General features: G+C 41.5%; 1 protein-coding gene across 2 annotated transcripts in view; it reads left to right on the forward strand.

Moving 5' to 3' along the window:
* Positions 1-23190, forward strand: part of LOC122556766 (pantothenate kinase 3) — a 121560-nt gene extending 98370 nt beyond the window's left edge. The window contains exons 7-8 of one of the 2 annotated variants that reach the window (XR_015759817.1): positions 13927-14061; positions 16116-23190. Coding sequence is in view for 1 of the 2 variants with exons in the window: in XM_043703896.2 (XP_043559831.1) it covers positions 13927-13977 (51 nt within the window). In the remaining variant the exon portion in view is untranslated. Of the gene's footprint in view, positions 1-13926; positions 15394-16115 lie in introns of those variants that run through there. The other variant, XM_043703896.2, reaches the window with a different exon arrangement.
* Positions 23191-27569: the final 4379 nt, after the last annotated feature.

Below are 27569 nucleotides of genomic sequence, written 5' to 3' on the forward strand. Positions count from 1 at the left end.
ATGCAAAAGCTTACATCTATATTAAACTCCATTCACCATTTCTCTGCCCACTTCTCTAGCTGAGCAACATGCTACTGCAATTTCTGATAACCTTTCTCACTGTCCATAATGCCACCTATTTTAGTGTCATCAACAAATTTGCTAATCATGCTTTGTACATTTTCATTCAAATCATTGATATCGACAACAAGCAGCAATGGGCCCAGCACCGAACTCTGAGGCACTCCACTAATCAGAGACCTCCAGTTCAACAAGCATCCTTCCACTATGACCCTCCTGCTTCTTACCATCAAGCCAATTGTATATCCAATTTGCCAACTCGCCTTGGATTCCATGCTATCTCACCTTCCAAAGCAGCCTACCATGTGCAACCGTATCAAAAGCCTTACTGAAATCCATGTAGACTATGTTACTGCCCTGCTTTCATCAATCTTCCTGGTCACTTCATCAAAGAACTCTTAACAAATTTGTAAGGCATTATCTCCCACTCCCAAAGCCATGTTGACTACTCCTAATCAAGCCCTGTCTTTTCAAATCCGTGTGTATTTATTTATTATTTATTAGAATCCCCACAATGTGGAAACAGGCCCTTTGGCCCAACAAGTCCACACCAACCCTGCAAAGAGTAACCCACCCAGACCCATTTCCCTCTGACTAATGCACCTAACACTATGCACAAATTAGCATGGCCAGTTCACCTAACCTGCACATCTTTGGAATGTGGGAGGAAAGTGGAGCACCCAGAGGAAACCCACACAAACATGGGGAGAATGTGCAAACTCCACACAGACAGTTGCCCAAGGCTGGAATCAAACCTGGGACCCTGGCACTGTGAGGCAGCAGTGCTAACCACTGAGGCACCGTGCTGCCATATATCTTAACTCAGAATCTTCTCAAGTAACTTAACACCTTGGGGCGGCACAGTGGCTCAGTGGTTAGCACTGCTGCCTCACCGCGCCAGTGATCCAGATTCGATTCCAGCCTCAGGTATTTGCACATTCTCCCCCTGTCTGCGTGGGTTTCCTCCGGTGCTCTGGTTTCCTCTCCCAATCCAAAGATGTGCAGGCTAGGTAGATTGGCCATGCTAAATTGCCCATAGTGTTCAGAGATGTGTAGGTTAGGTGCATTAGTCAGTGGTAAATATAGACTAACAGGGGAGGAGAATAAGTTTGGATGGGATACACTTCGGAGGATCAGTTGGAGTTGTTGGGCCAAAGGGCCTGTTTCCACACATAAGGATTCTATTCTACCACAGATGTTAAGCATACATCTATAGTTCCCAGATTTTTCATTGCAGCCCCTCTTGAATAAGTGCACAACATTTGCTACCCTCCAGTCTTCCGGGATCTCATCAGTGGCTAAGATGATGCAAAAATATTAGACAGGGCCCATGGATTTTCTTCTTTAGCCTGTACAAGTGTTCTTTGATATATCTGGTCAGGACCAGGAGGTATGTCCACCTTCATACATCCTAATATATCTTAACACCACCTCTACTGTGATATGGACTATCCCCAAGATATCACCACTAACTTCCCCAAGCTTCCAAGTGATCTTGCCTTTCTCTAAGGTAAACACAGAGGAGAAATAGAGAATCTCACCCACCTCCTTTTGTTCTACGCATGCATGTCCACATTGGTCCTTGAGGGGTCCTATTCTCTCTCTAGGTATTCTTTTTCCTTCAATATACTTAAAGAACCTCTTTGGATTCACCCTACTCTTCTCGGCCAAGGCTATCTTGTGCCCTTTTTTGCCCTTCTGATTTCTTCTTCAGTAAACTTCTGTATACCCTATATACCTCTAGGGATTCCCTTGATTGCAGCTGCCCGTACCTGAGCCATGCCTCCTTTTTTTCTGGTCAAAGCCTCAATATCTCTTGTTATCCAGGGTTCCCTATTCCTGTCAACCTTGCTTTTAACAAATTTGTTAAAGAAAGAAACAAAAAGTGGTTGAGAGGGGGAGTGGGGTTCCTTAGTAGCAGTAAAATAGAAAGACAAATGAGGATGGTTCTGAGTCAGAAAAGAGCAAGTTAATTCAAAAAGACAGACAACAGCTAGTCAAAGAACAAGGTAACTCTTTCAATGTAATGGGTCTTACAGGTAATGCTGATGAACTCAGGCCATGAATGGGAACATGGGACTCTGACATCATAGCTATTACAGAAATTTGTCTGAGGGAAGGACAGGACTGACAGCTCCCAGGTTTCAGATGGGATGGGAAGGATAGAAAGGGAGGCAGGAGGGGATGGGGAGTGGCATTTTTGATTAAGGAAAACATCACTAGTGTAACTAAAGAGGAAATTCTGAGTGTTTGTCCAGTGAAGGACCGAAGCTGAGCTGGAGGGAGCAGAGGGCAGCCTGAGCAAGTAATAGTTTATGATTCTAAGGGGAAAACTGAAAAATGATGTCACAGGACGGCTGTGATTTGATTGGCTTATAGGAAATCTGCTAATTTTAAATTGAATCTTTAAATTATTAGTTACAACTTGCATTCAGATTGAGAAAATACAGAGATATAAAAACAGTTAAAAATCTTAAAAGAGTCAAGGAGATTGAGTCTGATCTTCAAACATTATGACACATCAGGGAGGGGGAGAGTTACCTAGGTGCTATGTTGCAGGAGACAGTCACACCCCTTAGCCTAATTAACTTGAATTCGGCCAGTGGTTAGGGATAAGAGTGTGTGGCTGTGAGTGAGACAGGTAGAAGGATTCAAGAGGTAGAGTTGCAGGAGCCTCAGCCTTTGTCCTTATCCAACAGTTTCAAGACTGTGTGGATGGGAATAGTGACTGCAGGGAGAAGGAGCCGACTGATGACAGCAGCATGGTGCAGGGAGCCATTCAGGTGTGGGGAGAGAAGAGAAATGTTGTAATTAAGGATAGTGTGGTTAGAGGCATAGATACTGCTCTCTGTCACCAGGTTTGAGTGTCCCTAAGGTTGTGTTGCCACCAGCTGCTTGGGTTTAGGCTATCTCATCTGGACTGCAGAGGAACTTGGAGAGGGTAACAATCCAGTGGTCATGGTCCACATAGGTACCAATGATATATATAAAACTAGGGCAGAGGTTCTGCTAAGGGAGTATGAACAGCTAGGAGCTAAATTAAAAAGCAGAACCAAAAAGGTAACAATCTCTGGATTACTACCTGAGCCACGAGCTAATTAGCACAGGGTAAATAAGATGAAGCAAGTAAATACACTGCTTAAAGATTGGTGGGGGAGAAATGGATTTGAATTCATGGGAAATTGGCAGCAGTACTGGGGAAGAAGGGACCTGTTCAGATGGGACAGTCAGCTGAACTGTGCTGGGACCAGAGTCCTAGCGAATCGCAGAACTAGGGCTGTAGACACGGCTCTAAACTAAATATAGGGTGGGGATGGGAGGGTTTAGTTATGGGGGAAATTAGAAAACCAGAATTAAAGGTGCAGGACTTGGGAGATGTTATTAAACTCTCTAGCACAGATACAATAGGACAGAGCGTTTGGAAAGCATTTGCAAACAAACTTCAAGCACACTGAACAAAGGAATGATAATGCGAAGAGGGACAGTTAATACAGGACTGAAGGTGTTATATCTGAATGCATGCAGTATAAGGAATAAGATAAAAACACTTGTGGCACAGATCGAAATTGGCAGGTATGATGGTAGGCATCACGAGGACGTTGCTGCAAGGGGATCAGATTAGGAGCTGATAGGCAGAGGGGGGTGAGGTTGCTTTCTTAAGAAGAAATGAAATTAAAACAATAGTAAGAAACAAAGTGGGGTCAGATGGTGTGGAATCTGTGGGTAGAATTGAAGAACTGTAAAGGTAGAAAATACCATAGTTGAGTTATTGTCAGGCCTCCAAACTGGTCAAGAGATGGGGTGCAAAATACACTAGGAGATAAAAAGATATGTTGGAAAGGCAAAGTTGCAGTGATTTCAATATGCAGGTGGACTGGGAAAATTGGGTTGGTAATGGTTTTCAAGACGAAGAGTTTGTGGAATGTCTACGCAGTGGTGTTTTGGAGCAGCTCGTGGTGGAGCCCACTAGAGAACAGACAATACTGAATTTAGTGTTGTGCAATGAGGCAGACTTGATAAGGGAGCTTATGGTAAAGGAACCCTTAGGTGGCAGTGATCATAATATGATTGAATTTATTCTGCAATTTGAGAGGAAGGAGATAAAATCAGAGGTAACAGTATTACAGCTGAATAAAGGCAATTACAGAGGCATGAGGGAGGAGCTAGGTAGAATTGACTGGAAGAGGACCCTAGCCGGAAAGATTAGTGAAGGAAACCAGAGGATTGGGAAGCTTACAAAGACCAACTGAGGGCAACAAAAAAAGAAATAAGGAGGGAGAAGATTAAATAGAAGGGTAAGCTAGCCAGTAATATAAAGGTAGACTGTAAGAGTTTCTTTGGATATATAAAGGGCAAAAGCGAAGCAAAAGTGGACAAATGACGCTGGAGGGATCATAGTGGGGAACCAGGAAAAAGCTGAGGAACTTGATGATTACTTCACATCAGTCTTCATGGTAGAAGACATGAGTAATGTCCCAAAAATTCAAGAGGGTGATGGGGCAGAGCTGAGTATGGTGGCCATCACAAAGGAGAAGGTGCTAGAGAAATTGGCCTAAAAGTAGATAAGTCGCATGGACCAGATGGACTATACACCAAAGGTGTATAGGGAGATAGCTGAAGAGACAGCGGAGACATTAGTGGTGTTCTTTCACAAATTGCTAGAGTCAGGGATGATCCCAGAGGACTCAAAAATCGCTAATGTGACACCTCTGTTTGAAAGGAGAATAAGGCAGAAACTGAAAATTACAGACAAATTCGCCTAACCTCAGACATTGTGAAGGATGACATTTCTGAATACTTGGAAACGTATGGTAAAATAGAGCAAAATCAGCATGGTTTCAAATCTGCTAGAATTCTTCGAGGAAGTAACTCAGTGTTAGACCAAGAAGAGCCAATGAATGTTAACTGTGTGGACTTCAAGAAAGCCTATGACAAGATCCGCAAAGGAGGTTACTGAGCAAGGTAAGGGCCCATCGTGTTAGCGGCAAGGTGCTAACATGGAAAGAAGCTTGTCTGTCTGGCAGAAAGCAAAGAGTGGGGATAAAAGGGTTCTTCTCAGGATGGCAGCTGGTAACAAGTGGTGTTCAGCAAGGCTCCGTGTTGGGACAACAACTTTTCACTTTATACATCAATGATCAGATGAAGGGACAGGTAGCATTGAGGGGGTGGGGGGGGGAGGAGTGCTGCAAAAATATTTGGACAGGTTAGGAGAGTGGGAAAGGAGTGACAGATGGATACAATGTGGAAAAATGTGAGGTCATGCAGGAAAAGTAGAGGCAGGGACTATTTTCTAAATGGGGGAAAAAGTTCAGAAATTTGAAGTGCACAGAAACATGGGAGTTCTAATTCAGGATTCTCTCAAGGTAAACTTGCAGATTGAGTCAGTAGTTAGGAAGACAAATGCAATGATGTATTTATTTTGAGAGAGCTTGTATATAAAAGCATGGGTGTACTTCTGAGACTCTATTAGGCCTCAGATATATGTAAGAATATTAGGGCTATAATAGTTGACTGGGTCGAGCAATGTGTTAAAGGCTTGGATGGTGAGGAATTTGTTGTATGCATTCAAGAAAACTTCTGCTTTCAATTTCTAAATGTACCCATGAGAGAATAAGCAAAATTTGACCTTCCCTTGGGAAATAAGGCAGGGCAAGTGACTGAAGTAATAGTACGGGAACACCAGTGTTCATCATGCTATTAGTTTTAAAACAGTGAAAGAAAATGATAACCTTTCCATAAATGTTCATGCTCTTTAATTAGAGTAAGGCAAATTTTAATGGAATGAGACACGAACTTTCAAAAGTTGGTTGGAGTAGTCTGTTTGCAAGTAAAGGGCTAACTGACAAGTGACACTTTCAGAAGTGTGATAATAAGAGTTCAGAAGCATTATCTTCCTGTAAGAGTTGTGACGATGCTGCTCCTTTAACAAGGTTATGCTGTCTTTGGCTGCTTTTTTTCAGAGAGGTTGTAAAAGCAACAATTCTGAAAAGTCTACTTTTGAAGGGTTTTAGGGCCAGTTTGATTATAGCTAACAGTTACTTTCAAGTTTAAAAAAAACACTTGTACAATGAAAGAAAAGTGGCCAGTTTTCCCAGTTCAGCTTATCTCTGGTTAGGTTTTGTTTTAGTAGTCTGACTGACTGCTTTCAGTGAACAGCCAATGTTGATGCTGCAGGACCCAAGGAAGCAGGTCCATGCTGATCTTCTCACTCTCTGACATCTCCTCTGTAAGACTCTATGGTTGATTTGTCATTTTTTGCCTATACATGTTTGTGGGGATCATTGCAAGTATTTGGAACAGCATGATTAAGTTGGGATAATCCGTTGGGTTTTCAGATAGGTTGTTATTCTGCATTATGTTCTCTTTTGTTTGTGTTTCATTTGGTAATCTTGTAAGTAAATTCTGTTTTGTTAAAACTAAGTGGCTTGAGCAGCTACATCACTCCTGGAATATCCATTGTACACCTGCTTAAAACGAGCAAAGTTAGGGTTTGGGCTACTTGAAATGTTTTGAAGAGATCTGGCCTGGTCCATAGGAGTGGTAAGGCTGGTAAGAGTAGAGAACAATGGATGAGTAAAAAGAATTATTCAGTCAAGAATAAGAAACAATCGTGTATTAGATACAGACAACTGTAATCAAATGAATTTCTTGAAGAGTATTAAGAGAATAGGGGCATTCTTAAGAATAAAGTCAGAAAGGCAACAAGGGGAGACTAGAGAGCCTTGGCACATAAGGTTAAGGGTTATCCAAAGAGATTCTACAAGCATATTAAGAGCAAAAGAGCAACTAGAGAGAGAATATGGCTACTTTAATGTCAATTTTTATTGTGAAGAATGAAATGGAGGCTAGAAACTCTGGGAAATAAATACAGATGTTTTGAAAATAGTTCATATTACAGAAGAAGAAGTTGTAGAAAAAATAAAGGTGGATAAATCCCCAGGACATGATCAAATATATCCAAGGACGTTATGAGAAATAAGGGAAGAAATTGTGGAGCCACTAGCAGAAATGTTAGTATCATGTGTACCTACAGATGAGGTGTCAGAGGACTGAAGGGTGCCCTTTATTAAATAAAGGCTGTGAAAAGAAAACTGGGAACTATAGATCTATGAGCCTGACATTGGTAGTGGTTAAGGTGAATTGGCCATGCTAAATTGCCCATAGTGTTAGGTGCATTAGTCAGAGGGCAATGACTAGGTGGGTTACTCTTCGGAGGATCGGTGTGGACTAGTTGGGCCGAAGGGCCTGTTTCCACACTGTAGGGAATCTTAAAAAAAAATCTAATCTAATCTTAAATTGTTGGAGGTGATTCTGAAAGCTAGGATTTGCATCCATTTGGAGAGGCAATGTCAGGGATAGTCAGCATGGTTTTGTGTGAGGAAAGTTGTGTCTCACAAACTTGATTGAGCGTTTTGAGGAAGTAACAAGAAGATTGATGAGGGCAGAGATATTTGCATGGATTTTGGTTAAAAACTACAACGCGGTTCGCAATGGTGGGCTGATTAGTAAAGTTAGATCACATGGGATTCAAGAAGAGCTTGTCAGTTGGATACAAAATTGACTTGACAGTAGAAGACAGGGTCATGATTGAGGGTTGCTTTTTAACCTGGAGGGTTGTGACCATGGAACCATGTTTCCACAGGGATTGGTGCTGGGTCCACTTGTTTGTGTGGTTTAGATAAATGTAGGAATGTAGGAAGCATGCAGATGGATAGTGAACAAGGGAGAGACTAAAAGAGAACCCTGAAGGGCAACGTTTTTACACATAGGGTGGTAAGCATATGGAATGAACTGCCAGTGGAAGTGGTTGAGGCAGGTACATTAACAACATTTCAAAGGCATTTCCTCGCCAAGTGCGAGGAAATGAGGTTAGCATTGATAGACATTTTGGTTCATATGGACCAGTATGAGCCAAAGGACCTGTCTCCATGTTGTAGGATTCTATAACTCTCTATGACACAGCAATTGTATTGAAATCATGCGGATTTTCCTGGAAATGTGTGCATTCCTAAAAACCTACAAACTGGGTTCGATTCCACCTTTGGGCAACTGTCTGTCTGGAGCTTGCACGTTCTCCCCATGTCTGCATGGATTTCTGCTGGGTGCTCTACCTTCCCCCCACAGGCCAAAGATGTGTAAATTAGGTGGATTGACCATGCTAAATTGCCCATAGTGTTCAGGGATGTGTAGGCTAGATGCAATAGCCATGGAAAATGCAGGGTTACAAGGATAGGATAGAAGGATTGGTCTGGGTGGGATGTTCTTCAGTTGCTGTTGGACTTGTGGGGCCAAATAGCCTGTTTCCACGCTGTAGGGATTCTAAGTTTCAGCCCATGGTTTTGTCCCAAACATGATGCCAAATGAGACTCACCCCTTCTGTCTGCCTTTTGTTCATATCCTTCCATACCTTGCATATTATTGTGCTTATCTAAAAGTTGCTTAAATGCTCTTATTGGATCTGCTGCCTCCACCACCAACTAAACAGTATATTCCAAACTCACATCACACCCTGTGTAAAAGAAACCTGCCCCTCATGTCTCATTTTGATCTCCTCTTTCATCTTAAAATGCATGCCTCCTATTATTAGACATTTCACTTGGGGAGAAAGATTCTGACCGTAAAACCTATCTGCGCAGTCTCCCCTTACCCTCTGCTGCTCAAGAGAAAACAGCCTGAGTTTTTCTAGTCTCTCCTTACAGCTGATATGCTGTAATCCAGGCAGCATCCTGGTAAACCTCTCCAAAGCCTAAACATCTTTTCTGTAGTGTGACAACCAGAATTTAATTCAGTATTCTAAATATGGCTTAACCAAAATCTTATAAAGCTGACATCCTGACTCTTGTACTGACTTCCCCAATGAATAAAAGCAAGCTTACCATACACCTCCTTTATCATCCTATCCACTTGCATGGCCACAATCGGAGAGCTATGGACTTGAAATAAATGCTGTTCAGAATCCTGCCACTACTTTAACACTCGATCTCTCAAAATGCAACACCTCATACTTAGCGAAATAATTTGGAAAAATTTGAGGTATTACATTTTGGTAAAGTAAACAAGGGCAGGATTTACACAATTAATGGTAGGCCCTGGATCGTGCTGTAGGACAGAGAGACATCGGATTCAGATGTATAATTCATTGAAATTTGTATCACATATCGATAAGTTGGTTAAGAAGGTATTTAATATGCTTGCTTTCAATATTTAGGAACTCTTGAGTGCCATTTTGGGATGTCCTGTTGAGGTTGTATGGGATGTTGGTTAGGCCTATCCTGGAGTACTGTGTGCCGTTCTGTTGCCCTGCTATACGAAGGATTAAATTGGATAGGGTTCAGAAAAGATTTCCTAGAATGTTGCTGGGAATGGAGGGTTTGAGTTATAAAAATGTTTTGGACTTTTTTCACAGGATCATAGATGGTTGAGGAGTGACCTTATAGAGATTTATAAAATCAAGAGGGACGTAGATAAGGTGAAGAGCAGGGTTCTTTTCCCTAGATTGGGTGAGTTTTAAACTAGCGGGCATATTTTTAAGTTATGAGGAGAGAGTCTTAAAAAGGGCTTGAAGGACAACTTTTTCATACATACAGTCGTTAAAGTATGGAATGAACTGCCAGGTGGATGCAGGTATAGTTACAACATTTAAAACACATTTGGATAATCCATGAAGAGGAAATGTTTAGAAGGATATGGGCCAAAAGCATGCATGTGGGACGAGTTTAGTTTGAGAATATGGCCAAAGGAACTAGTTGGACCAAAGGGTCTGTTTCCATGTTGTCTGACTCTATGGCTGTAAGTAGTATGAGCTGCAGAGTGCCAAGCACATCTTTGAGAAACTCAAGGCAATCCTGATAAATGAACAGGATGTTGGTCACCCCTGATTTTTCCAGACCTTTCCTATAAATCAATTAATTTCATTTGATTGTTAGTTGAGCAGTAAGTGCTGGACTCGGGGAGAAATTAGCAAGTTTTGAGAAGATTTGTAGCTCAGGTTGAGGTTCTGGATGTAGGTTTGTTCGCTGAGCTGGAAGGTTCATTTTCAGACGTTTCATCACCATACTAGATAACATCATCAGTGAGCCTCCAAATGAAGTGCTGGTGGCATGGTCTGCTTTCTATTTGTGTTCAGGTTTCCTTGGGTTAGTGATGTCATTTTCTGTGGTGATGTCATTTCCTGTTCTTTTTATCGGGGGGGTAGTAAATGGGATCCAAGTCAATGTGTTAGTTGATAAAATTCTGGTTGGAATGCCATGTTTCCAGGAATTCTCGTGCATATCTATGTTTGGCTCATCCTAGGATGGATGTGTTGTCCCAGTCGAAGTGGTGTCTTTCCTCCTCTGTATGTAAGGAGGAAGGACACCAAACAGCCTCCACCTGTTTGTCCAATGTAATTTTTCTTACAGTTCTTACAGGGTATTTTGTAAGCAACATTAGTTTGTTTGTTGTTTGTATAGGGCTTTTCAAGTTCATTATCTGCTGTTTTAGTGTGTTGGTGCATTTGTGGGCTACCATGATGCCAAGAGGTCTGAGTCATCTGGCAGTCATTTCAGAGATGTCTTTGAAGTAGGAGAGAGTAGATAGGGTTTCTGGATGTGTTTTGTCTGCTTGCTGGGGTTTGTTGCTGCAAAATCAGTGGACTGTGTTCATTGGGTACCTGTTCTTTTTGAATACACTATAGGTGATTTTCCTCTGCTCGGCGTACTTCCTTTGTGCTGCAGTGTGTGGTGGCTCGTTGAAATAACGTTTTAATGCAGCTTCGTTTGAGGGTGTTGGGATGACTGCTTCTGTAGTTCAGTTTTTAGTCCATATGTGTTGTTTTCCTATAGAGGCTGGTTTGAAGTTCTCCATTGGCTGTATGCTCTACTGTGACATGTAGGAATGGCAGTTTGCTGTTGTTTTCCTTCTCTTTATTGAATTTTATGCCAGTAAGGGTATTATTGATGGTCTTGAGGGTTTCCTCTAATTTGCTTCATTTAGTGGTGACAAAGGTTTCATCCATGTAGTGGACCCAAAGTTTGGATTGGATGGTTGGCCGAGCTGTTTGTTAGAGTCTCTGCATTACTGCCTCTGCTGAGCACCCTGATATTGGAGATCCCGTGGGGAGAAATACTTGCCTTAACCTTCATTTTGGAGCTAGAGTTATTTTTTAATCCATAAATAGAGTGATTCCTCAGCTGACATCACCAAGAGCTTCTTGATTTTCTCCATTTTTAAAAGTACTGCACTAGTCAATGTTGTCTAAATTTCCTTTCATTCTGATCTCAGCTGTACTGTCAAGAATGTTCCTGGAAAACTAAATTAAAGGCTAATAGTGAGCGAAAATGCCCTATGAGACTGCATCTGTTCTGTTTTTGTTATGACACCAAGGTATGTGAGAAGTCCAAGAGGAACCCACTCTTCTTTGGATAAAAGCAAATTACTGCGGATGCTGGAATCTGAAACCAAAAGAGAAAATGCTGGAAAATCTCAGCAGGTCTGGCAGCATCTGTAAGGAGGGAAAAGAGCTGATTTTTTGAGTCTAACTGACCCTTTGTCAAAGCTTCTTTGGGTTCAGTCATTAGCGGCAAGCTTGGAATTTAACAAGTGCTAAAGGTTTTTGAGAAATTCAGTGTTAAAACATTGTGGTCATCAAGATGGCTGTGGAGACAGTGGATTGAGCTATCTGCCATCACTCCCATCAACTTTCTTTCTCCTCTTATTCAACTGTTTTCTTTGGCTGTTTTCTTTTTTCGTTGTTTCTTCTGTTTTAGATCTTTTGTGTCTGAAGAGCCACGGCTGAGGGAGGATGCCTTCGGCAGCGGCAGCAGCACCAGGAGAAGCCAGCCATGGCTCCATCCCAGCCCAGGGCTTCCCAGTGAGCAAGGAGCAAGTTCTGGACTGACTGGCTTGGCCCAGACTTGCAGGCTTAAGCCCAGGCTCTGGGTCCATGGTTGGGTCTGGGTGCCTGAAGGAGGAGAGATGGTGGTCTTAGCACAGCGTGACGGTCTTGTTCTGATATGCAGATCTCTTCCCCCATATGGAGGTTTTGTTCGTCTTCAGGTGTTCCAGCAGCCTGGCAGGCGGTCTTGTCCAGGAATGGCAGTCTCGGCCCAGTTTCGCAATCTTCAGCAGAGGCTTCTAGCCCAGTGGTGCAGCAGTCCAATGTGTCCTGAATTGGCAGTCTGTATTCAGCTGCATCTTGAGAGTATTCCATCCTTCCTTAAATGGCTTTCATCAAGTCCTGGAGCCGTTAACTGAACTGTGATTAACTTTGTCTTAATTTTACTTCTTTTTATTATGTGTAACTTCTGCCATTTCTGACATAAAACTATCCTGTGCATTTTTCATGTAAAAGTACACATGACAAATTTCTGTTCTCTTCTGTCTGGAAGAAACTAGCTTTCAGCAGTGAGGGACAAAGAATAGTGCATCATAATATAAGGCCCTTCGGCTCACCAAGTCTACACAAGCACATGATGTCTTTCTGTACAAAAAGACCTTTTGCCTCAAAACAGTCCTTCCTATTCATTTATTCTTTATTCCTATTCATAGAACTGTCAAAAAGTTGGATGGAGCTGAATAAGTTCCATTTGAAAGGGATGTGATTGGTGAGGAAGGACCAAGAGTAGATTCATTCCAAATTGGCTGGTGACAGTTAGTCAAGCATTTTGTCACTGATTTGAAAAAGAAAGTTTTGATTGCTTCCTCACAAAACATGGAAGAGAGCAAGATATTCAGAAACAAAAACCGGAATTCGGGAAAGCCTTGTCAAGTCTGGCAGCATCTGTAGAGAGAATATTTTGGGTTCAGTGACCTTTCTCAGAACCAGAAATGTTAACTCTGATTTCTCTACCCAGATACTGCCAGATCTGCTGAGCCTTTCCAGATATTTCTGTTTTTCTGATTTCCATCATCCGTAGTTCTTTCAGTTATTATTTATATTGGAATTCAATTTAATAAGCCCAATTACCTAACCTGCACATCTTTGGACTGTGGGAGGAAACTGGAGCATCTAGAATAAACCTGAGTACAGCTTCATAACAAGAGGGATTGAGTATAGAAGCAAAGAGGTTCTTCTGTAGCTGTACAGGGCCCTGGTGAGACCGCACCTGGAATATTGTGTGCAGTTCTGGTCTCCAAATTTGAGGAAAGACATTCTGGCTATTGAGGGAGTGCAGAGTAGGTTCACGAGGTCAATTTCTGGAATTTCTGGAATGGCAGGACTATCTTATGTTGAAAGATTGGAGTGACTGGGCTTGTATACCCTTGAGTTTAGAAGACTGAGAGGGGATCTGATTGAGACGTATAAGATTATTAAAGGATTGGACACTCTGGAGGCAGGAAACCTGTTTCCGCTGATGGGTGAGTCCCGAACCAGAGGACACCGCTTAATGCTCTGCTCCAGAAGGAGTGGAGGCCCAGACTCTGCATTCGTTTAAGAAAGAGTTGGATAGAGCTCTCAAGGATAGTGGAATCAAGGGTTATGGAGATAAGGCAGGAACAGGATACTGATTGAGGATGATCAGCCATGATCATAATGAATGGTGATGCAGGCTCAAAGGGCAGAATGGCCTACGTCTGCACCTATTGTCTACAGAAGATGTGTGATCTGAAAATAAATATGGAATGGAATAATCAGGTTTTATATGAATCATTAAATATGGGTAGTCCTTTCAGTGTAAAGTTTTAAAGAGGGGATAGCACCATGTGAAATTCTAGTATTAAGAGAAACCTGTTAGCTTGCAGTACTCGTGTTTAGGAAAGAAACACGCTGATCACAAGATTATACTGTCACATTTAATGCAAAAATGCTGTGCTAAGTAATAGATAACATGTTATACCCAAATTCTACTGTTTTCATTTTCCTTATTTTTCTATTTTAAAATGTAGGGTTACTTTGGAGCAGTAGGCGCCCTACTGAGACTTCTCAATTCCACTTAAATGTCGAGGCATTCAACATCCTGGTGAAAACTGAAGATATGCACACATCGACACGATGGTTTAGAATGGAAAGATTCACCCAGGGTAACAAAACCTTGTGAAAATGTCAGGCAAAGTTGAGCCACACTACAGGCTGATTATGTTACTAAAGTATTCTTTCTACTTGAAAAGGTTTTAAAAAGTACAGTTTTTTTAAATCGGGTCCAATGTATTGGGCATTAAGCCACTGCATAACTTCTCAGCACAACACTGCTACAAAGTGCCACATCCACAAGGGTTGTTTGGTTTTGTTAATCTAATCTTTATTTTCCCTTTATCCCATCCAAGTGGTCTCCAAAGTACCTTGAGTTTGTACACATGAAAATTTTGCTTAGACATCTGGAACCTCTGACTAATCATTTACAGAAAGATAAGCATATTGTTTCATGGGTGCAATAAATAAATTGTGTGCAATAGAATCTGTTAGCGACGTATCTGCCCTGTGGAGAATAGTTTTGATTGAGACAAGGATCCTTATTTAGTAATACAGATTTGTTTTAATCACTTTATTTAGAGAACCTCTGCAGATAAAATGCATACAATTGAGCAAAAGGGACCACGTTCAGGCAAAACAAAATATATGCAGCAAAATGTCCAGGCAGGCTAAGGTATGCATTTATGTACACACACCAAAAGTGGCTTTTATTTATTTTTTAAAGTAGTTAATTTTATTCAGGAAACATTTGTATTTTATGTGGGAGAGGTGGAATTCTACCTACCTGTGAAATTACTGGAAATATTTCATTCTCTAAAATGCCTTAAGCCCACACCAAGAACATATATACTATAGTACATCCTTACAAAGAAATGGGGCAAACTAAACTTGCACATCACTTGTGTTTATGTACATTTAGGAATTATACTTTTTAAAGGTAATGGGGCATATTTGATTGTTGGGTAAATTATATCTGATCATGTTGCCTCATAAACCACCAGGACAGAGTTGAAATGAGTTTTGTGCTCATGGTCAATTGACATTCCTTAAGGATGTCTATTTTAATATATATGTGAAATTTACAACAGTGTGTTAATTTAATTTTGGATTATTTTTGAAAGGTGCAATGGTCTGTGACTGGTGCCTTCTATATTACTGTACGGTGATTTCAAACTGAGTGGCTAATGATTTCAATGTACAGTAATGTTGGAAATGTTGGTAATAACCCGCTGATTAATAGAAAATGATGCAGGCAGTATTAAATATCACTGGATTGTGTTTTTTTCTGCTAATTGGCTACTATTGTCAGTCCAACAGTTGTGCAGAGATTATGTGCTAAATTGTCAGTATAGCTTTCACCATGTCATGTGAAACATGCTTCTAATCTAATCTAAGTTAAAATAACATAGACAACTAATTTAATAAAGTGACCATAAATTTTATTTTGTGTGTATGTGTCACACAGCCTTTGTTTTCAGTGTCTTTGATTGAAACGCTCTTTACAGTTGTCTGTGCAGTCCCGAACCAGAGGACACAGCTTAAAAATAAGGGGTAGGCCATTTAGGACAGAGATGAGGAGAAACATCTTCACCCAGAGAGTGGTGGGTGAGTGGAATGCTCTGCCCCAGAAGGCAGTGGAGGCCCAGTCTCTGCATTCGTTTAAGAAAGAGTTGGATAGAGCTCTCAAGAATAGTGGAATCAAGGGTCATGGAGATAAGGCAGGAACAGGATACTGATTGAGGATGATCAGCCATGATCATAATGAATGGTGGTGCAGGCTCGAAGGGCAGAATGGCCTATTGTCTACAGAAGATGTGTGATCTGAAAATGAATATGGAATGAAATAATCAGGTTTTATATGAATCATTAAATATGGGTAGTCCTTTCAGTGTAAAGTTTTAAAGAGGGGATAGCACCATATGAAATTCTAGTATGAAGAGAAACCTGTTAGCTTGCAGTACTCGTGTTTAGAAAAGAAACATGCTGATCACAAGTAATGTTTTGTTCACAAGATTATACTGTCAAATTTAATGCAAAAATGCTAAGTAATAGATAACATGTTATACACAAATTCTACTGTTTTCATTTTCTTTATTCTTCTATTTTAAAATGCAGGGTTACTTTTGAGCAGTATTTGATTATTCCATTCCATATTCATTTTCAGATCATACATCTTCTATAGACAATAGGTGCAGGAGTTGACCATGCTGCCCTTCGAGCCTGCACCATCATTCATTATGAATGGATCCTCTTTCTATGATAGCAAGATCCCATGAGTGGATTATGGGATTTGGCCAAAACATTGCTGGGCTCCAAATTTGTGTGTTGCATGTACAGTACTGTAGAACCCATAATATAGAATCAAAATGAATACAGTGTAAATATCAAAAGAAACATAAGCAGACAATGAACAATGGCCTGAATAAATATGACACAATGCATTGTCCACCATACCTGTGTTGTTAATGAGGGTACAGGTAGAACCAACATTAATTGCATATTCATATTGGATAAGAATAGCATCTAAAGGAACCAGTTGGATTTTTAGAACAATCTAACCTTATGTAGTCACTGTTACCTTTATTTTTGAAACATTTTCTTAAAACACACACAATCTCTTTTGAAACTAAAGCAGAAATCGCTGAAACATTCAGCAGCATCTGTGAAGGGAAATCAGAGTTAACATTTGGCGTCCTAGATCTGCTGAGCTTTTCCAGCAATTTCTGTTTTTGTTTCTGATTTCCAGCATCTGCTGTTTTCTCAGAAAATCTCTTTTGAACTGAGTTTTATGACCAATGACCAGTCTAATTCTCAAGGTTATTCATGTGGCTCTTGGTATTACCAGTCCAGTCACTTGAAGTGGCAGGAGTACAAATAATTCCACTATGTATTTTGCTCATTGAATGTGTTGGGCGCATTACAAACTCAGATCTATAGTTATACCTTACAGGGACAGGGAGCATGACATTTGTTTTGAGGCTTGTTTGGCATTTTTTTTGTAGTTGTAGCTGTAGCTTATTGTAATTCAATTGTATAGTAAGATGACAGACTTAGACCATGTCACAGCAACCCACTGGTTTCTGCAGGAGGTTTCAGCAATTAAACATGATGATACTAGATGGTATTAGTTGATTAAATTGAGTAATGATTGAAGGAAAGCAAACCCTTGTTTAAAGTGAGAAAAAGTATTCAGAATGAAAACAAATTTCACTACAATCAAGAAAATCTACAATAGGCAACTTTAATTTAAACTCTATAGGCATATTAAGTTGTTAGCTGTTTCGCCGAGCCAGTAGTTTTTGTTTTTGCAAACCTTCCATCCTTCTCCTAGGTGACATCTTCAATGCGGTATAGCCTCCGGATGAAACACTGTTGTTGTGATTGGCCCAGAATTTATATGGTTCTGTCTGTCATGACGAGTGGTTCTATTTCTATTTTGTACTGTAGTGGTCTGTAGATGAGGTCTATTTCAACATGTTTGTTTATGGTACCAATGGATGAATACCAGGCCTTCAGGAATTCCCAAGTTTGTTTTTGTTTTGCCTGTCCCGATATCATAATGTTGCCCCAGTTGAATTGGTGTCCTTCATTGGCAGTGTGTATTGACCTGAGAGAGGTGTGGTCATGTTGTTTTGTTGCAAGCTGATGTTTAAGTATTCTGATTGGGAGCTTCCATTTGCCCTATGTAAGGATTCTTGCAGCTACATAGTATTTTGAATTCCACATTTGTCTTGAATGTATTGGATTTGGGTTTTTTATCTTGGATAGGAGCTGGGCGAGTGTGGCTGTTGGTTTGTGCGCTGTCATTATTCCCAGAAGATGTAGGAGCCTTATAGTCAGTTCTGAGACATTTCTAACATAGGGTAGAATGGCAGTGTATGGGGCGCACGGTATTGTCTTGGTGTTGCTTGCATGCTAGGTATCGATGAATGAAGCTGTTAGGGTTCCCATTATTAGCAAAGACTTTACATAAATATTCCTCTTTTTGTGGAGCTGTGGGGTGTTGCTGTGTATTATGGCTCATTTAAACAGAATCTTAGCACAGCTCTGTTTGTGGACATTGGAGTGGTTACTGTTGTAATTTAGAATCTGGTATGTATGTGTAGCCTTTCTGTACATTCTGGTGAGGAATTCACCGATGTTTGTTCTTCCTACCAGTATGTTGAAGAACGGGAGTTGGTTGTCGTTCTCTTCTTCTCTGATGAACTTGATCCAGTGAATATGCTAACGAAGGTATTCTCCATGTACCTGATCCATAGTTTGGGCTGGATCTGAGGGAGGGCTGTGCTTTCTCATCTTTGCAATACTGCTTCAGCAATGAGGCCAGAGATGGGTGAGCCCATGGGTATCCCATTAATTTGTTCATATACCTGGTCATTAAAGACAACGTCAGGCATAGGTCCAGTGATTTCAGCGTATAATTTTTGCTGATAGTTTCATTGGTGGTATGTGTTGTGGGTTTGTCTAGAAGTGCAGCCAGTATTTCCTTTGCCAGTGTATTGTTAATAGAGGTTAACAGCACTGCCACACCAAATGAGACTAGCATTTCAACCTCTTTGATTTTTGTAACTCTGTTAATGAGGAATTCTTATGCTGAGTAGATGGAGTGTGCTGAACCTGCGCTGAGGTCTACAGTGTAACTCCTTGGCTAACCTGTGTGTTGGTGAGCCTGGCAGGGAGACTGAAGAGGGAGATGTCTGGTTTGTTCACTTTGGGAGTCCATAAAAGCGGAGGTGTTTGAACCTTCATTTTTTGGACATCGTTCTTGTTATCAGTCCTGTTTTTTGTATTTTCTTTAGCGTGTAGGTAATCTTATTCTCTAATTGTGTTGTGGACATTTGCAACAAAATCAACTGGCTCAGTGAACCGACCAACACTCCAACCACAATCCAAGCTACAGATCTTCACAAAAACCTTAAGGAATATTAAATAAATACCAATGTTGTACTGGTTTATTTGACTTTAATGTGTGACAACAACTGAAATATAAACATCATAAACTTACATAATGCAGAAAGAGTCCATTTATTCCATTATACCTCTGCTGCCTCTTCAAAAGATATAATATATAAGACCATAAGACATAGGAGTGGAAGTAAGGCCATTCGGCCCATCGAGTCCACTCCGCCATTCAATCATGGCTGATGCGCATTTCAGCTCCACTTACCAGCGTTCTCCCCGTAGCCCTTAATTCCTCTAGACAACAAGAATCTATCAATCTCGGCCTTGAAGACATTTAGCGTCCCGGCTTCCACTGCACTCCGTGGCAATGAATTCCACAGGCCCACCACTCTCTGGCTAAAGAAATGTCTCCGCATTTCTGTTCTGAAATGACCCCCTCTAATTCTAAGGCTGTGTCCACGGGTCCTAGTCTCCTCGTCTAACGGAAACAATTTCCTAGCATCCACCTTTTCCAAGCCATGTATTATTTTGTACGTCTCTATTAAGTCTCCCCTTAATCTTCTAAACTCCAATGAATACAATCCCAGTATCCTCAGCCGTTCCTCATATGTTAGACCTGTCATTCCGGGGATCATCCGTGAGAATCTCCGCTGGACACGTTCCAGTGCCAGTATGTCCTTCCTGAGGTGTGGGGACCAAAACTGGACACAGTACTCCAAATGGGGCTTAACCAGAGCTTTATAAAGTCTTAGTAGTACATCTCTGCTTTTATATTCCAACCCTCTTGAGATAAGAGACAACATTGCATTCGCTTTCTTAATCACGGACTCAACCTGCATGTTTACCTTTAGAGAATCCTCGACCAGCACTCCCAGATCCCTTTGTGCTTTGGCTTTATTAATTTTCTCACCATTTAGAAAGTAGTCTATGCTTTTATTCTTTTTGCCAAAGTGCAAGACCTCGCACTTGCTCACGTTAAATTCCATCAGCCATTTCCTGGACCACTCTCCCAACCTGTCTAGATCCTTCTGTAGCCTCCCCACTTCCTCAGTACTGCCTGCCTGTCCACCTAACTTCGTATCATCGGCAAACTTCGCTAGAATGCCCCCGGTTCCCTCATCCAAATCATTAATATATAATGTGAACAGCTGTGGCCCCAGCACCGAACCCTGCGGGACACCGCTCGTCACCGGCTGCCATTCTGAAAAAGAACCTTTTATCCCAACTCTCTGCCTTCTGTTAGACAGCCAATCCTCAATCCATCCCAGCAGCTCACCTCGAACACCATGGGCCCTCACCTTGCTCAGCAGCCTCCTGTGTGGCACCTTATCAAAGGCCTTTTGAAAGTCTAGATAGACCACATCCACTGGGTTTCCCTGGTCTTAACCTACTTGTTACCTCTTCAAAAAATTCCAACAGGTTTGTCAGACATGACCTCCCTTTACTAAATCCATGTTGACTTGTTCTAATCAGACTCTGCTCTTCCAAGAATTTAGAAACCTCATCCTTAATGATGGATTCTAGAATTTTACCAACAACCGAGGTTAAGCTGATTGGCCTATAATTTTCCATCTTTTGCCTTGATCCTTTCTTGAACAAGGGGGTTACAACAGCCATCTTCCAATCATCCGGGACCTTTCCTGACTCCACTGACTCTTGAAAGATCTCAACCAATGCCTCTGCTATTTCCTCAGCCACCTCTCTCAGAACTCTAGGGTATATCCCATCGGGGCCAGGAGATTTATCAATTTTAAGACTTTAACTTTTCTAGCACTATCTCTTTCGTAATGGCAACCATACTCAACTCAGCCCCGTGACACCCTTTAATTTTTGGGATATTACTCATGTCTTCCACTGTGAAAACTGACGCAAAGTACTTGTTAAGTTCTCCTTATCTCCCATCACTAGGCTTCCTGCATCAGTTTGAAGTGGCCCAATGTCTACTTTTGCCTGTCGTTTGTTTCTTATGTACTGAAAGAAACTTTTACTATTATTTCTAATATTACTGGCTAGCCTACCTTCATATTTGATCCTCTCATTTCTTATTACACTCTTTGTTATCCTCTGTTTGCTTTTGTATCCTTCCCAATCTTCTGATTTCCCACTGTTCTTAGCCACTTTATAGGATCTCTCTTTCTCTTTAATACATTTCCTGACTTCCTTTGTCAGCCAAGGTTGTCTAATCCCTCCCCGGTTAATCTTTCTTTTCTTGGGAATGAACCTCTGTACAGTGTCCTCACTTATACCTACAAACTCCTGCCATTTTTGCTCTACTGTCTTCCCGGTTAGCCTCTGCTTCCAGTCTATTTTAGTCAGTTCCTCTCTCATGCCCTCATAATTACCTTTATTCAACTGTAACACCATTACATCCAATTTTGCCTTCTCCCTTTCAAACTCCAGACTGAACTCTACCATATTATGGTCGCTACTTCCCTTACTTTAAGATCTTTTATAGACTCTGGTTCATTGCAAAGCACTAGGTCCAGAATAGCCTGCTCTCTTGTGGGCTCCATGACAAGCTGTTCCAAAAAGCCATCCTGTAAGCATTCCATGAATTCCCTTTCTTTAGATCCACTAGCAACATTATTTACCCAGTCCACCTGCATATTGAAGTCTCCCATGATCAATGTAACCTTGCCTTTCTGACATGCCTTCTCTATTTCCCGGTACATGTTGCGTCCCTGGTCCTGACCACTGTTAGGAGGTCTATACACAACTCCAATTATTTTTTTTTGCCTTTGTGGTTCTTCAATTCCACCCACACAGACTCCACATCATCCGACGCTGTCATTCAATACCATAGATTTAATTTTGTTCTAAACTAACAAGGCAACCCCACCTCCTCTGTCCACCTCTCTGTCTTTTCGATAAGTTGAAAAACCATGGAGGTTTAACTGCTAGTCCTGACCCCCCTGTAACCAAGTCTCTGTGATGCCTACTACATCATAATCATTCACTATTAACTGTGCCATTAGTTCATCGGCTTTGTTATGAATGCTACGAGCATTCAGGTAAAGTGCCTTAATGCTAACTTCCTTATCATTAGAGATGTTGGAAGTCATATGTCCTAAATTATCCTTGCTTTTTACTGTATTCTCAGTCTGCCTCAATTTTAAATCCGCCTGGAAACATGCTATCCTGCTGCTTATCTTGCCATTTACCTCCATACTCCCTGTCGCTTTCACTTTCCCTTCCCCCCAACTCAGAAGTTTAAAGTCCTACTGACCACCCTATTTATCCTCTTCGCTAGAACATTGGTACCTGATCAGTTCAGGTGGAGACCGTCCCAACGGTACAGATCCCCCCTGTTCCAAAACTGATGCCAATGCCCCATGAAGTGGAATCCCTCTTTCCCACACCAATCCCTTAGCCATGTGTTTACTTACCTAATTTTCTTGTCCCTATGCCAATTGGCACGTGGCTCGGGCAGTAATCCGGAGATTATGACCCTTGAGGACCTGTGCTTCAATTTCCTGCCTAGTGCTTCGTAATGCCCAAACAGGTCCTCCACCCTAGTCTTGCCTATGTTGTTGGTACCAACGTGGACCACAACAACTGGATCCTCCCCCTCCCGCTCCAATATCCTTTCAAGCCGGTCGGAGATGTCTCGCTCCCTGGCACCGGGCAGGCAACACACCATGCGAGACTCCCGATCCGGCTTGCAAAGGATACTATCTGTCCCCCTAATTATAGAATCCCCTATAACCACTACTTGTCTATTAGCTCCCCCCTCTTGAATGGCCTTCTGCACCATGGTGCCTTGGTCAGTTGGCTCATCCTGTCCAGAGCCCTTTTCCTCATCCGAACAGGGAGCAAGAATCTCGTACCTGTTGGACAAGGTCAAGGGCTGAGGCTCCTCCACTCCTGAACTCCGGTTCCCCCTACCTGCCTCACTTAGTCACACTCTTTTGTGCCTGATCACTAGCTGAATGTGAATTAAGTAATCTCCCAGGTGTGACTGCCTCCTGAAACAAAGCATCCAGGTAACTTTCCCCCTCCCGGATGTGCCGCAGTGTTTGAAGCTCAGATTCCAGATCATCAACTCTGATCCGGAGTTCTTCCAGCAACCAACACTTGCTGCAGATGTGGTCACTGCCGTTCACAATGGGATCAGCCAGCTCCCACATCATACAGCAACAGCACATCACCTGCCCAGCCATCTCTGCTTAGTTAGTTAATTACTTACTTTGTACAAGTATGAGTCAGAATACCTTCTGATACCTCTCCGCTATAGTTTTTTTTACCCTAAATAAGGACTTGATGTATACACACACACAAAAAAAAAACGAAGTAAATTTTTAACTAGTAAAGAAATAAAAATCCTTACCTTAAAAGAAAAAGCAGAGTAGTTAAGAAGGTTAGAGGAGGAGGGTGGGTGGGAGATACTACAGGTGTAGAATCTCGGGTTTAGCCGCCTTCCTGACTTATATACTCATTTTTCCTTCCCGGCTGCCCCTCTGCTTGCCGTCACTTCCTCTGCTGCTCCCGCTCTTTCTGTGGAGAGAGAGTAAAAAAAAACACACCGTTGCCCGCTACAGGTAAGCAATTTTAAAACAAACTGTCTTACCTTTGCTGTAGTCTCCCAGGTTCGCTTTTACTTCGACGCTGCTCCCACTCAAATGACCGTTCGTGTCAAGGGGTGAGTATTTATACTCATTTTTCCTTCCTTTGTCACTTCCTCAAAATTGGTAAGGCACGATCTTCCCTGCACAAAACCATGTTGCCTATCACTAATAACTCCATTTTCTTCCAAATGGGAATAGATCCAGTCTCTCAGTATCTGCTCCAGCAGCTTCCCTTCCTCTGACGTCAGGCTCACCAGTCTATAGTTACCTCGGTTATCCCTGCTACCCTTAAACAAGGGGACAACATAAGCAACTTTCCAGTCCTCTAGGACTTCACCCGTGCTCAAGGATGGTGCAAAGGTATCTGTTAAGGCCCCAACTATTTCCTCTCTCATCCCTCAACCTGGGATAGATCCCATCAGGACCTGAGAATTTGTCCACCTTTTAGAATACCCAACACTTCCTCCCTCCTTCTGTGAACTTGACCTAGAGTAATCAAACATCTAACCCTCACCTCAACATCTGCCATGTTATAAATTTAAATTTCAGAACTGCTTTTGTTTTTCCAAGAAAATGCACGTGAATCATGCAACATACAACATTTTAAAAACTTCTCATTTCAAAACCATATATTTTCAACTTCTCTGAAGCTATTTGTGGCCGCTTTAAAATGCTTGTCATAAATTACAGATACTGTAGATCATGATGCATAACTCAATCATTGAAGCATCAAAGCGTTGCTCAAAAGATGAATTAATTTAGACTCAGTACAAAATGTGAGCCCTTGGCATTCTCAGTAGCTGTCATTTTGTAACGTGAAAACACGTTTGTCCGCTGGTTACTATATGCAGATTACTGCATGTGGACATGTCTTAATCTCCCATGTATCTTCTTGGCAACATAGTCTATGTCACCCTTTTTGTCCCATGCAGCAAGCTAAGTATAACCCTGAACATTTCTGAGATAAAGAGACAAGGCTGTCTTCAAATGGGAGTTTAGCTATAAACATTTATTAATTGGCTGAAAAATGAGGTCAATTTCATATATCTAAGCACATACAATGGCATCCCAAAACAAAGGTATAGAATGTAACCACAGTAATGTTACATTCGTGTGAATGCAAATTCTGAACAAAATGCCTGGATTTTTCTAATAAGGGGTAGAACTTAATATTAAGCACCTTATCAGATTAATATGTAAACGGGTAAGAACAATGTTTTGAAACATTTTCTACCAAAATAAACGATGAAGTTAGTGTTTGAAATTATATAACATTTTATTTTGGAGAACAGTAAGACTGGTTGACATGATACAGTGCCTACATAATATCATCCACTTGAAGTGCATTTCCCAGTTTAAAGTGCGTTTCAGGATTTTATTGTGTAAATTCAATATCTGTTTTTGATATTCGGTCCAACTCATCCATACTGACCAGTTATCCTAACCTAATCTAATCCCATGTCCCTCAAAACCCTTCCTATTCATATATCCATCCAAATGCCTTTTAAATGCTGTAATTGTACAAGTCTCCACCACTTCCTCTGGCAGCTCATTCCATACACGCACCACCCTCTGCATAAAAAGTTGCCCCTTAGCCTATATAGTTCAAATCTTCCAACCCTGGCAACTTCCTTGTAAATCATTTCTGAACCCTTTCAAGTTTCACTACATCCAATAGGAAGGAGACCAGAATTGCGTGCAGTATTCAAAAAGTGGCCAAATCAATGTCCTGTGCAGCCGCAACATGACCTCCCAACTCCTATCCTCAATATTCTGAGCAATAAAGGAAACGCTGTCTTCACTATCCTATCTACCTGCAACTCTACTTTCAAGGAACTATGAACCTGCATTCCAAGGTCTCTCTGTTCATCAACACTCCCTAGGACCTAAGAGCTGCTCTGATTTGCTTTTCTAAAATACAGTGTCTCGCATTTATCAAAATTAAACTCAATCTGTCACTCCTTAACCCAATGGCCCATCTGATCAAGATCCTGTTGTACTCTGAGGTTATCTTCTTTACTGTCCACTACACCACCAATTTTGGAGTCATCTACAAACTTACTAACTATACTTCCTATGTTCACATCCAAACCATTTGTGTAAATTACAAAAAGTAGTGGACCCAGCACCAATCTTTATGGCACATGACTGGTCAAAGGCCTCCAGTCTGAAAAGCAACCGTCCACCACCACTGTCTGTCTGTCTTTGAGTCAGTTTTGTATCTAAGTGGCTAGTTCTTGTATTCCATGAGATCCAACTTTGCTAACCAGTCTCCCATGGGGTACCTTGTTAAACACCTTACTGAAGTCCATATAGATCATGTCCCTCTTTGTTACTTCAAAAAACTCAGTCAACTTTGTGGGACATGATTTCCCACAAACAATGTCACTATCCAAAATCAGGCCTTGCCTTTCCAAATACTTGTACATCCTGTCCCTCAGGATCCCTCCAACAACTTGCCCATTACCGATATCAGGCTCACCAGTATATAGTTCTCTGGCTTACCACCTTTCTTAAATAGTGGCACATTAGCCAACCTGAGTCTTTGAGCAGTCACTTCCCTAACTTCCCACAGAGCTCCAGGATACGCCGGATCAGGTCCTGGGGATTTATCCACTTTTATCCCTTTCAAGATATCCGATACCACCACCTCTGTAATATGGACATTTTTCAAGATGTCACCATCTATTTCCACACTTTCCATATCTTCCCCCCTATGTCCTTCTTCACTGTAAATACTGATGCAAAATACTCATTTAGTATCTCCACTATCTCCTGCGACTCCACGCAGGCTGCCGTGCTGATCTTTGAGGGGCCCTATTCTCTCCCTAATTACCCTTTTGTCCTTAATGTATTTGTAAAAACCCTTTGAATTCTCCTTAACTCTATCTGCCAAAGCTGTCTCATGTCCTCTTTTTGTCATCCTGATTTCCTCCTTATGTTCTTCTAAGGATTCACTCGATTCCCAAAATATGCTTCCTTTTTCTTAGTCAAATTTCTCTAGTCATCCAGCATTGCCTACACATACCAGCCTTTTCTTTCATCCTAACAGGGATATACTGTCTCTAGACTCTCACCTCATTTTTGAAGGCTTCCTATATTCCAGCCGTCTTGCGAACATCTGTTCATGTGTAATATCGTCAAAATTAGCCTTCCTCCAAATTTAGAATTTCAACTTTTAGATCTGGTCTATCCTTTTCCATCACTATTTTAAAATTATTAGAATTATAGTCACTGGCCTCAAAGTGCTTCCCCCAATGACACCTCAGTCACCAGCTCTACCTTATTTCCCAAGAGTAGGTCAAGTTTTGCACTTTCTCTGGTAGGAACATCCACATACTGAATCAGAAAATGTTGTTGTACACACTTAACAATTTCCTCTCCCCTTACCACGATGGTAGTCCCAGTCTATATGTGGAAAGTTAAAATCCCCTACTGTAACCATCCTATTATTATTCCAGAGAACTTAAATCTCCTGACAATTTTCTTTTCTCAATTTCCCGCTGACTATTAGGGGTCTATAATACATCCCAATAAAGTGATCATCTCTTTCTTATTTCTCAGTTCCACCCACATAACTTCCCTGGCTGTATTCCCAGGAATATCCTCCCTAAGTATAGTAGTAATGCTATCCCTTATCCAAAACGCTACTCCCCTTCCTCTATTGCCTCCCTTTCTATTCTTCCTACAACACTTGTGTCCCGGAACATGCAGCTGTGAGTCCTGTCCATCTCTGGATCATGTTTCTGTGATTGCTATGATATCCCAGTCTCCTGTTCATTACCATATGTTGAGTTTATCTGTCTTCCCTGTTGGGCCTCTTGAAGTTAAATTTATCAGTCCCACCTTGTTCTCTGCTTTGATCCTTCCTGTCCTGACTGTTTGACTCATTCCCTTTCCCAACTGTACCAGCCTCAGACTGATCTCCTTCCTCACTATTTCCCAATATCTCCTCCTCTGTAATATGGACATTTTTCAAGAAGTCACCATCTATTTCCACACATTCTATATCTTCTATGTCCTTCTCCACAGTAAACACTGATGAAAAATACTCATTTAGTATCGCCCCCATTTCCTGCGGCTCCCATCACCACCACCACCACCAGCCCCCCCCCCCCCACTTAGAGTCATAGAGATGTACAGCACAGAAA

The sequence above is a fragment of the Chiloscyllium plagiosum genome, unplaced genomic scaffold (genome assembly GCF_037043375.1).
Source record: "Chiloscyllium plagiosum isolate Xiang-an unplaced genomic scaffold, Cpla_swu_hap1 HiC_scaffold_16, whole genome shotgun sequence".
In the NCBI taxonomy this organism is placed as follows: domain Eukaryota; kingdom Metazoa; phylum Chordata; class Chondrichthyes; order Orectolobiformes; family Hemiscylliidae; genus Chiloscyllium; species Chiloscyllium plagiosum.